The 12,297-nt window shown below is 30.5% G+C and overlaps 2 protein-coding genes across 3 annotated transcripts; one reads left to right on the top strand and one right to left on the bottom strand.

The window, feature by feature from the left end:
* The first annotated feature begins 1,863 nt into the window (after nt 1-1,863).
* Nucleotides 1,864-10,730, top strand: LOC146909663 (uncharacterized). 2 transcript variants are annotated; one of them, XM_085730653.1, is made up of 8 exons: nt 1,864-1,910; nt 3,295-3,357; nt 4,437-4,542; nt 5,147-5,314; nt 5,399-6,025; nt 6,158-6,232; nt 6,316-6,379; nt 6,582-10,730. In XM_085730653.1, exons 2-7 carry the CDS (start codon nt 3,304-3,306, stop codon nt 6,345-6,347), a joined length of 1,062 nt encoding a protein of 353 aa, XP_085586779.1. In that variant the 5' UTR covers nt 1,864-1,910; nt 3,295-3,303; the 3' UTR covers nt 6,348-6,379; nt 6,582-10,730. The 2 variants fall into 2 exon arrangements, with proteins under 2 accessions (XP_085586779.1, XP_085586778.1); XM_085730652.1 differs by lacking the exons at nt 1,864-1,910; nt 3,295-3,357 and having other exon boundaries at nt 3,494-4,542.
* LOC146909662 (uncharacterized) lies at nt 10,131-10,764 on the bottom strand. Its single transcript, XM_085730654.1, has one exon. The coding sequence runs from the start codon at nt 10,535-10,537 to the stop codon at nt 10,391-10,393; it is 147 nt and encodes a 48-aa protein (XP_085586780.1). The 5' UTR covers nt 10,538-10,764; the 3' UTR covers nt 10,131-10,390.
* Nucleotides 10,765-12,297: the final 1,533 nt, after the last annotated feature.

Genomic DNA, 12,297 nt, shown 5'->3' with positions numbered 1-12,297 from the left:
CCACCTCCAAATGAATTCTCTGATTAGTCTCAGTTTTCTCTTCAACTTTTACCGACATTTCCTCATCTGGTAGTATAAGTCATACAAACAATCCCCGGTGCGATTTCGCACATAGCTTTCGACCTCTTCTACATATCGATCCTCATGTCATTTGGTTGTGTCAATGAGCAATTGTACGCGTTATTCCTTCTGTTGTGGCAGTGGAGTCATCGTAGGAATGATTGTTGGTGCTAGCATTTCGTGCAATGATGAAGCTGTTCTAAGTTCTAACAATGACGCTTGCCAACATATGAGATCGTGTAGCTGCTATGGTTTTGATGATACTTCTAGGTATTTTTTTGCATTAGTTAAAAGGTAAAGAGGATTTTGGAAACGAGGTTCTTAGAACTTCGTTCCCACAAATAGCGCTATTAAATGTTCTTGCCGGAGAATAGAAGTATCAGCCATAGGAGGAGCGAAGCAACTTTAACTCTGGTTGAGGGATGTCCTTCCCCAATGTGAAGGGTGTACTTGCAAAGACACTCAAACACTCGAGTCACCGAGGTTTCAAGGTGCTTTAAGGTGATTTCTCATAATAAGGGTGTGTACCTGGTTCCATTGTGGTCCGCTCTACTTGTAGACTCTCAAAAAGGATAAGTTGATTATACCTTTATGACTCGATAGTCGAGTGATGTTTAATCATATGGTGTGCTCTGAGCGCGTTCTCTAGTGCACGGGGGCTCTTCATCAGTGCATGTGGTATGCAGCTGCAGATGATCATCTTATTGGGCCTAAACTGGAATAATGGGTTATGGGTTGTGAGGATTTGGCTTTGGTCTATGAGACTTGTTGTTCTCACATCCATTGTTTCTTAGAAACACATGGAAAAGACCAAAAATCCACCAGCAGCAGTTAACTACCATTAAGTTTTTTTGGTCATTTCCATGTGTTTTTAAGAAACACCGGATGTGAGAACAACAACACTCTTAGTAAATAACAACTTCTAATTAGTTACTTATGGTCCGACCTTTTTCTCGACATAAATACCCTTGTCAACTCAATTCTTTTTGAAATCTAAATCTATGCCAAAATTATCGGAAATTTGAAAACTAAAAATCTTGTTTGTTAAAAATAACTATCTTTTAATTGAACATTTTTATTATACAATTATATCATTAAACAACTTTTTCTATAATAAAGATTGTCGTTGGTGTCATTAAAAAAAATTTAGATTATATTTTATTGCAATATTGTTGGTGTCATTAATTTAAATAATCATAGTTAAATTGGTTTGTTATAATTTGAAAGCAACAAACGTTTATATTTTTAGTTTTAATCAAAAATCAAAATTTCACAAAAAGATATCGTTCATAATTTTCAAATGTTAGTGAAATAAAGAAATGTTAGTGAAATAAAGATTGGAAAGACGGGCACGTGAGTGTTCGTCTTTTCGTATATATAACGAAAATTATAAACTAATACAAATAAATATGATTTTGTAACCAAAAAAAAAACAAATATGACTTTGAGTTAATTAGGAACAATTTTTGTATATTTAACTTTTTTTTTGAAGGAGTATATTTAATATTTAATTATTTGTAAGGAAAGTTTTTTAAAAAGAAATAAAATCTTAGTCTAATTTATTTTTGACCAAAAAATTATTAAAATCTGATTCTATTATATTAATTAAGGAAAGTATTTTGAAAATTAAATAAATCAGATTCTATTATCTTAATTAAGGCAGGTTTTTAAAAAAGAAATCCAAAATTACTGATTTAATCTAATTAAAAATAATGCAAAGTTTTATTTCCTAAAATATAAAACATGAATTATCATTATAAATAGAGAGGTTGAGTGAATTGGCAATGGGAGAAAGAAAAATCACCAGAGAAGAGAGTGACAAAAAGAGACTTTCAAGACTTGGAAAATAGGTACACGCTTTTTTCTTTTATATACTGATCAAGGTGTTTTCTTTTCTTTTTTCTTCTAGTTTTCTCATCGATTCATACTTATTACACAATTTTTATGTTTGTTTTTTGTTTTTTTGTTTTGTTGATATTTTATATGCTTTTATGATTATAACATCTAATCTTTTTTATCAAACACCTTATTTGAACATTTTTATGTGATTTTTATTAATATTTTTGGAGAAAATTGATTATGATTATTGAATAACATGGTAATGCACCTTATTCGTTCTCCAACCTATATGTTTTTTGAGTGGATTAGCTGCATTTTTTTTTTTACATCACATGATTGGATTAGCTGCACGTTTTACTTCACATTATGACTTTAAAATGAATTTGTTATTTATTTCCGCGTTAATATTATGTAAAAAAGCCCATGTGAACATGACTCGAACGTTGCGTTATGCAGAGTAGGGGTTCGAATTTTAGATTCTCTATTTATTTATCTTAAAAATAAATTTTTGGCCACTAAGTGCATAAGTTAGCGTCTCTAAAAAAATGCATAAGTTAGTGCATGAATTGTGTCAATTCTCCAATTAATTGCACGTTTTTAATTCTCAAATCTATCTTTCTTCTTGTATAGTACTCCCTCCGGTCCTATGGACAAGAAACAATTGAAGTTTTAGATTCGTTAAATAATCGATGTATTTGATATATATTTCAGATTAGATACATCAATTATTCAATAAATTTATAAAGTCAAACTATTTATTATAAATAGGACGAGGAAATAACTATTTTTCAGCTCAAAATTCATGCATGTACGTATGTACTCGTTAATTATAATAACTAGATAAAAATGTTATTTATTCAAAAAGTCAAATAATTTGATTTTGTACATTGAATATATATTTTTATGAAGGAAAAAAGAACACTCTTTACCATTTTTCTTATTATTTTTTATTATTACTCAATATTCTGATTATATATGGTTCTTGGGTGACCGCCGTGTCTTTTATTAGTTCATCTGAATCTCATTTTATATATGCAACTAAACTTTCATTATATTTTCTTTTTTATTTTTATCTTTCAAGTTTTTACAGGTTATTTGATTATAGAAATGTGAATCTTGAATGTGTTCAATTTGAGTTTACATATATTGTTTTTCCTGTGTTGCGTTCTTATTTTCATCACGAATATTGTTCATGATTGATTTCAAGTTTTACTTTAGATGTGCGTATTTTTTTTCTTTGAAGTTTTGTGACACTTTAACTTTTCTTTATTTTTTTTTGAAGGAATTAACTTTTCTTTGTTATTAATTGTTTTTCTTTTATATTTATTTATGTTTCTTTTTTTTTTTGGCACAATTTATTTATGTTTCTAATTAGTTGTTAATATTATCTCTAAGATTTGCGATATGTCAAGTGGATCCGCAATGCATACTACTATTACTCGTCAACATGTTGACCAGGTAATTAATTGACATCTCTCTAATGATATGATACACTTCACTTGCATGTGAATAAGTGATCAACTTAAATGCTTATATCTATTGATTGTTGATTTAGAATAGAATTTTGCGAAAATAAACAAAGTAATCATCTTTGTTTTTTTTTTTTTTTACCTTTTTTTTGTGTTTGTTTTGATAATTGTTTTCAATATGAAAACTAATGGGATTTCTTTAGGATTTTGAAAAAAAATGTGTATTGCAATTGTTCTCGTGGTTTTATGCAGTTGGAAAATTTTATAGAATGAGGTTCTATTTTTTAATTAGTAGATAGGGTTTGTTTGGTTCCAAAATGCTAGAAGTATATATATTTATGTAAAATATGTGGTTAAAATAACATGTAGTTTGTGATTAATGAGATATATGTTAAATAAGTTGTTAATAACATTTTTTTTTGACAAATAACATATTTTTGTGGGTCCTTAAAAAAATGTATTTTTGTGGTTAATGAAGTAGTGAAAGTGGTTAATGAAACAATCCTGTTCTTTTGACGGGCTAAAACAATTTTGTATTTGTGTTAGAAACATACTCTTCTATATTTTAAAAAAAAAAAAAATTAATTCACAAAGAAAAGAATTATTGTTGGGTACCTAAATGTCAAAAAATGTGTTTGAGTGACATTTGTTTTTAACAACGTACCTCACTAATTTCAGCTTACCAAATTAAATAGATATTTTGGAAACCAAATTCTTGTTTAATTATACGAAGTAGAACAAAATAAAGTAAATTCAAAGCCCTAATAACAAGTTCCTCTGTTGAAACTGAGAGAGAATGTTCTTCATGTTGGTGCTGTAAAAATCAACACAATTTTGATCTCAACTGTTAAATCAACTTATACCATAATAAGATAATGGTTTGACAAAGTTATAAGAAAACTGTGTTGTTTTTTTACATAAGCAAATCCTTGTTGGTGTTCCCTCTCCCCTCTTCCAAATCTCTTCACTATTAGTCTATTACATCTTCCGTTCAGTTCACATTTTACAACTATGAGAGATTTACTAAAAATAACTTTTTTTTATTTTGGATTACTTGTCTTCCTACAGGTGCAGGATCTCATAGAACGATGCATATTGTTGTATATGACCCCGAAAGAAATAGTGAGCACACTGCATGAGAAAGCAAAAATAGAGCCTAAGTTTACTAAAATAGGTACCTTTGTTTTCTTAAACATTCATTTTGATCCTTAAATATGTGAAACGTCGTCATTATAGTTTATGAATGTTCAAAATTATAAATACATCCTCCTCAAATGGCTTTTTTTTAGTAATATTAATTAATTTTACACGAAAATTCAATAGGAATCAACTATTTATCCACATCATACTAATAAAGTAGGATATAGCTGGACAATTTAGCAAAATACATAGTTGTTATTGGATGACGGTGTAGAATTATTTTACATTGATAATGCATATTCTATTTTCTCTTATAATTACTATAGAATTTAATAATTTGAACTGGCCTTCTAAGGAAGATAATCAGTTTTTCCATACATATGACTCAACTTAAGCTTAATAATATGTTATGATAATTTTACAACTATCTTTAAAGATATTTGAACTTTGTTTGTTGTGGCCGCAAGGTTAAACTCTTACCAGTGATCTAAAACCTCAAGCGTAATTATTTGTTAAGTTACTAATGCAGTTGATGGTTTTATTTCAAATCTTCCATTATTTCTTTTTCCAGCCACCTTGCATGCACCCACCTTTTGGTGTTCTTTATTACTAAGTAATTTACCCTCTCATTTTTTCAGTTTGGCAAAAACTTAATGAACAAAATCCTGAGTTCTTCAAAGCTTATTATACAAGATTGGCGCTGAAGCAACAAATAGAGAAATTCAATGAATTGTTGGAAAAACAAAAAGAATTAATGGACTCACAAGCAAATGTTGCATCATTACCCAATTCTAATGAATCTGCTAGTAAGTTTCTATCTCCACTATTATCAATAATAGGAAAAATCTCTACCTGTATTCTGTTTAACTTCTATCATTCTAAAAATTCAGCATATTCTCATGTGTCTGTGCAAACTCCAGAAGGCTTGAACTCAAAAAATCTGCAACATGGTGTGGTATCCAATTTATCTGATCTGTTTAATAACAAAGGATCATCATTTGGTATGGTTGATATGCATGCTCATGGAAATATTCCAAGCATGACTTTTACTCAGAACTCAAACATGGGTATGCAACAAGGAGTTAATGGAGGAATGACCATATCTAAACCTGATAATTCAAGTTATTCTCCTCACATGTTTGGTGCTGATGGAAAAGTTGATGGTGCTTCAACTATGCCATTCACTAACGTGTTTAATCACGGAGGATCATCGTTCGGTAAGGCTGATATGTTTGTTCAAGGAGATATTCCAAGCATGGCTTATACTCGTAACACAAACATGGGTATGCAACAAGGAATCAATGGTGGGATGAACGCATCAAAACCTGGATATTCAAGTTATTCTCCTCAAATGTTTGGTGTTGATGGAAATGTTGTTAATGCTTCAGCTACTTCATTCACTAATGCCGAGTCCAGCTCACATCATGGGATTGATGCAGTCCTAGGTCATCCTACTTCAATTTGTCCTAGAAAATTTAGCTTCCCAAATGTGTCTGATCTTTTTCCTATGGGTTTTGGTATGTATCTCTTCTCACTTGTGTTTCTATGGGTTAATGTGTGCCTTTTAATATATAAAATGTTTTTCTACATCAATAAAGCTTAATTTGGATTAATCATTAGTGATAATAGTTCATCTACTTGTTTGACAGAAACACTTAACAACTTTTATGGGTCACCCTTCATAAATTTGGGTGATAATAACTCCCCTCAAACAGGAGAACAAGGTAAGAAACTATCTCACTCTCCCATAAGATAAGACTTTGCTTTGTGCCACAAATCTGACACTACTATTTTATTGGTCTTATAGGAAACAACGGTAAGCCGAACTTTCAGAATTGATAGTTGATACTATTTGATCATCATTGACATAGGTATGTTCTTCACTTATATTGCTAAGATCAAATTAGGAAGAGACTTGCATTATAAGTTATCTCATTATGTTTCTAGATCGGCTACCTGTACTCATGCAATCATGTAGAGTACAATTTAACCACATATGTTTTTAAATTTTATTGCATGTGTAAATAATTTTATAATAGTAGTAATCAGTTTAATTGTTTATACTGCCTACAGGTTGAATCATATCGCTCCCCTCCTTCAGTGATGAGAAATGCAGTTTGGAACTCCTCTGTGGCAGGATATAAATAATTTACTGGATTTTGTTGTTTATTTTATTATTTTATTTCATTTTTGGCATTTTGATACTTTGCGTTGTTGGGTGATTTTATTTATGGTGACAATTTCCGCACTTCCTGGTTTTTATAGTTATAGTACTGAACATCAGATCATCAGATCATTTTACAGCACACTACTTTAATATTTTTAAGTAAATTTAAATTATAGGTTAATCCTATGTTATGAATGCCAGTACCCATATTTTTTTTCATGGATGTTAAAAATTTCATTTTAATATTTCATTGCGTATCATCTTGATTTATTTGATTTTCAAGAGTTATACATACAATATTATAGGGACAATGATGATAACATTCTTTCATGTAAACCAAACAAACGAGTAAAATTTTTAAGAGACAAGTGATTGTGATAACTCATTTACCTATTAGGGTGCCTCTGTTTATGCCTATTTCTTTTTTATTGCATTTTATTCCCATTTGAATTGTATCATGCCATACGCATTGAACTTCATCTGTGGGGAAAAAATACAAAACACTCCAAAAGGTATGAATGACCAGACCAAGAGACCGTGACAATGTCATGAAATTGTAAGACAATGAAACACAAAAGCACATACTCTGTTTGAAAGCCTTTTTTGCAAGACAACACGTTGTTGGTCTAATTTTGAACTTATTATTATAGGTACCCTTGAAACAATATGTTAGTTTGAATTTTTTAAGCAAGATCTAAAGATAGGAGACATTAGAGAACTAATGTGATCCAAGCAACCATATAATTATATCTATCTATCCTAGTAGTTGGATGACAATTTGTGAATGATGATGAAGATGATAATACCACAACAATGTAAACCAAACCTGTTCCAGAAGTACAAAAGCATGGAATAGGATGCAAACTCCAATTCAATCCTAATCTTTTATTTAATCACTTTAACATTTTAGAAGTATGATTTATGTTTAAACGAAATAAAGCATAACTAACAAACCAATAATGGATTTGTCCAAGTGGTAAGGGACTTGGGGCGCTTAAGCAAGTGGTCAGTGTTCGATCCCTAACTCTTGTATATGGAAAAAAAATATATATGATTGGGAGGGGGCAGAACACACCTTCTGTACCACACAAATTTCCCGACAGTGGAAACTTCATACAATAAAATGGTAATCTAAAAAAACATAGCTAATTGGATAAAACTCTACACTGGAAGTATGGACCCCTGAATTAAACACAACTATGTTCCATTCCAGCTCAAGGATAGCTGGTCTATTATGTCCCCAGTATCAAACTGATAAACTGTAAACATTAATGAAATGAGCAGCTGTAGCAATAAAATGTGTATGGCATTTACATACCTTGAATTTTGTAACCATCGGCTAAATCAAAATGGTATAAGAATTCATTGTTTTTATATAATTTCACATAATACCTAATGGCATCCTTCAAATTTCAGTTTATCCCTTTGTACTTCTTTCCCCCTTTAACATTATCTTATCTTAACTCGTAGAAATACCCTCAAAGCTCAACATAATATACAGAAAGTGAGAAAACAATTTTTATGATAGCTTATGGCCTAACTCAATGCAGCTAGTACCACCACACGACAATATTCATTTAAATTCTCAATGACTATCATATTTAACAATCTGTTTAAAATAGGACCATTGGCATAAAAATGACTAAACTTAGTACATCACCACTCTGTTGGTATCCATCGACCATAGATGAATTTAAATTGCCAATTTGACTGAAATAACTCCATCACCTAATCAAATGAGAACCAAAGGACTGTGTTTGTAAATTGAATTTATGAGTAAACCCCTTTTTTTTAAGAAGCTCAATTAGCCCACCCAAATTGACACCGGTGAGAATCGAACCTGAGACCTCGAGGAGGAGCACACTCCCAGGTCCCAAGCCAATACCACTAGGCCAACCCAAGTGGGTTTTTATGAGTAAACCCCTTAGCAGTATGTACTACTAAGTAATCTGCTATATCAAATAACCTTAAACAATTTACCTGATTAATTCCTCAATTTATGGAAATCCCACATAACAAACACATCCTCCACTAACCTAAAACACAATTTCCACCTTGAAACACTAATCACACACACCCAATGCATGGCAACAAGTATAGAGTCCAGGGTAGTTGTAACTTAGAAAAGTTGGAGCATACCTAGTAAGTACCCATCTTGTGAAATTTATTAGTGTTCTCATATCAATGACATCTTTTATCTGTCATATTAACCTCTATTGCCACAATGTCACAGCCGACACTAATCCATAATCTCTGTATGAGGTCCCTATTTTCGAATGTTGGCTAGTAATTGGTTGCTTTGTCTTTATAAGCTGAAGACAGGATTTCAAATTCAAGCAGGAGACTCTAAATAAGTTGGTAATCATTACTAGTTTTAAAAATTGGAATGGAATCTATCTCTTGTTAAGTGCAAAGATGAAACGCATTTAGTATATGATTTTATCAGTTTAACATATAGGTGAACAATTTGCTTACACAATATTAAATTTGCTTTTGTAGAAGGAGTGCTCCTAACAATGTGTTGAGATTCTCTCTATATCCAGAAAGAATGATAGGACTCTATTTAGGCTAGAGAGCTAAACACAAAGCAATGTTGGCAAGGATTTTTTCAAGATAACACATATGATGTATCGCACCTATACTTTGTCTTACCTAGATTTGCTAGTTCAGTAAAAGATCTATGTTCTGTTTTAGGAAGTAATAATGATGTCATTAATGTAGGGAATTACACTAGAGAAAAGCATCTAATATATACATAATATCAAATACTATTCTGAAATATCAAAGAAAATTATTGTTCAAGATATTTTCTGCCATAACCTTTATTTTCAAATCAATTTGTAGGATTTCATTCTTTTGAAATCAATATCAGGATAGCTGTAAACCTGATATCTACAAATGACAAGTACAATTTCACACTTTAACAAAGCTGGTTAAATAAATACAAAGGACACTTCATTTAAATCATGTAAAGATTGTAACATTTTCCCTTTCTTTTGAAAAGGTCATGTGTAAAGCAACAAAGTAGATGAGCTGAGCCAGCTACTTTAGTCTTTAGCAGCTCATACCTGCTTTAGCAATAATGGCCCTGTGGTGTGGTAGTCCTTCGCATTTTAATAGAAACGATGACAATTGTATTTCAAAATTGAGTTTGTTTTGATCATTTCTTAGCACACACTAGATGAGTTATCTTAATAAATCACCACTCTGAATATCTCAATTTATACATCCATATACTTTGGCCACTATTATAAGCAAAAAATCATTTTTTAGATTCCTTGAGTAACTGATGTATCTGGTCTATATTATTGACCAAATACATCAGTTATTCAATGAACCTAAAAAGTGTTTGTTTTTTTTTATAATAGTAATCAGGGTATAAGAATTTAAATTGCCAATTTGACTTACATAACTCCATCACCTAATCAAATATGAACTACTAACAAGTTAAGAGATGAGAACAAAACAATTGCTATTGTAATTGAATTTATGTAAACCCCTTAACAATATATACTAACAAGTAATCTAAAATGCTATAATTCCTCGATTTAAGGAAACCCCAAATAACAAACACATAAACCACTAACCTAAAACACAATTTCAAAACTTAAAACACACAAATGACACACACCCAATACATGAAAACAAGTCTAGATTCAAGGGTAGCTGTAAATTAGAAAACTTGAAGCATACCCAGAAAGGGAAATTGAATGTATCAACCAACATGGAAGGGGCCAATATCACCAGAGCGAAGAGAAGTAGCGAATTCATCAGCAATAGTTAAACAAGAAGTGATCCAACCACTGAGAGCAATCCAAGCCATCTTTGCGATATAGAGAGCAGAGTTAAGTGCCATTGCCATTGAAATAATTGGAGTGGTTTCAAAGTATAATTGGAAATTGACCAATGGATTGAAGTTGAAGTTGAAGTTGAAGTTGAAATTGAAGGGTACCCATTAATTGTTCAAGAACATGACCTTCCTAGAAGGAAAGTAGTTGCGTAGGTTATGCTCAATTTATTTCCCTTTGCTCTCTAAAAAAATAATTCTTAGGTACACTGGTTTTTTTTGTTGACGCGCCCTTTCAAACCAAACATATAAACCAGCTAAACATTATAGGGTGTTAAAAGCTAAACATTACATGGTGTTAAGAAGTGTGTGTTAAAACTTAGAGAAATGATATTTTGACAACCACTTTTTGATAACTTTTGGACAACTTTCTCTCTCATACTCACATGATGTTGTTATCCTCTCTCTTCCTTTTTCTCTCTCCATTGTTTTTGACCAATAAGAAGTGAGAAAAACAAGGTTGTCAACAAAGTTGTCATCAAATGGATGTTAAAATATCATTACTCTAAAACTTAAAACATGGTTTCCTAATATTCCTTTAGGTTGAATATGTTTTCATCTCTATAAATATGTCAATTTTTCGTATATTCCTTTAGGGTTGAATATGTTTTCATCTCTATAAATATGTCAATTTTTCGTTTTAGTCCCTCTAAAAAATTTCTTCAACTTTTAGTCTTTAAAAAAAAATTATCTTCACTTTTAGTCCCTCTTTTAAAGTAAATTCACATGTAGAATTCATATTTTTGAATAAAATTTTACAGAAAAATTCATAATATTATAAGAATTTCTCCCCAAAAAATTAGATTTTTTTTAACAAAACATGAATTTAATATGAATTTTTATATTTTGGATGGTTAAAATTCATATTTAATTTATGTTTTGTTAAAAAATTCTAATTTTTTTTTAGAAATTATTTTACAAACTCTACCCATTTCTGCACAATTTCATAAAAAAAATACAAAAATTAACTTAAAATTAGGGACCAAAAGTAGTGATTGAAAATTTTATAAGGACTAAAAGTTTAAGAAAAATTTTAGAGAGACTAAAACGAAAAGTTGGTATATTTATAGGGATCAAAAACATATTTTACCCAACATTTTATTTTATAAAATTATAATAAAAATTTGGGAGAAAGAACCAAGAGTGCTTAGATAATATTGCACGGGTTTTTTACACCTTAACCAATATTTGTATTTTGAATCCAGTTTGGACATAGAGCAAAGTTAAACTTATATGAGGAGTTTGTCGTCTATTTGTCGTATTAAGCTGTTTTGTATAAATAAGCTGTTTTGAATAAGTTGTGTTTGAAAAAGAGATTGTAATAAGCTGTTTTGGATGAATAAGCTGTTTTCAATAAGTTGTTTTTGAAAAAGAGGTCGTAATAAGCTGTTTTTGATGAATAAGTTGTTTTGAATAAGCTGATTTTGAAAAAGAGGTCGTTAAAAGCTGATTTGCATAAATAAGTTGTTTTGAATAAGCTGTTTTTTGAAAAGAGGTTGTAATAAGCTGTTTTGGTTAAATAAGTTGTTTTGAATAAGCTGTTTTTGAAAAAGACGTGGTAATAAGTTGTTTTGCATAAATAAGTTGTTTTGAATAAGCTGTTTTTTGAAAAGAGGTCGTAATAAGCTGTTTTGGATAAATAAGCTGTTTTGAATAAGTTATTTTTCAAAAAGAGATTGTAATAAGCTGTTTTGGATGAATAAGCTGTTTTCAATAAGTTGTTTTTGAAAAAGAGGTCGTAATAAGCTGTTTTTGATGAATAAGCTGTTTTGAAT

Source organism: Medicago sativa, chromosome 7, assembly GCF_051527215.1.
Source record: "Medicago sativa cultivar Bolivia chromosome 7, Bolivia_mono, whole genome shotgun sequence".
NCBI classification, from domain to species: domain Eukaryota; kingdom Viridiplantae; phylum Streptophyta; class Magnoliopsida; order Fabales; family Fabaceae; genus Medicago; species Medicago sativa.
The sequence above is the reverse complement of the archived record's forward strand: the minus strand, read 5'-3'. Positions and strand labels throughout refer to the sequence as shown.

Excerpts from the sequence above, each read along its gene's own strand:
- LOC146909663 (XM_085730652.1), top strand. The coding sequence starts at position 4,380 with ATGAGAGATTTACTAAAAATAACTTTTTTTTATTTTGGATTACTTGTC. Across the intron at positions 5,315-5,398 it reads CAATTCTAATGAATCTGCTA|CATATTCTCATGTGTCTGTG; the intron begins GTAAGTTTCTAT and ends CTAAAAATTCAG. Across the intron at positions 6,233-6,315 it reads CCCTCAAACAGGAGAACAAG|GAAACAACGGTAAGCCGAAC; the intron begins GTAAGAAACTAT and ends TTGGTCTTATAG.
- LOC146909662 (XM_085730654.1), bottom strand. The coding sequence starts at position 10,537 with ATGGCAATGGCACTTAACTCTGCTCTCTATATCGCAAAGATGGCTTGG.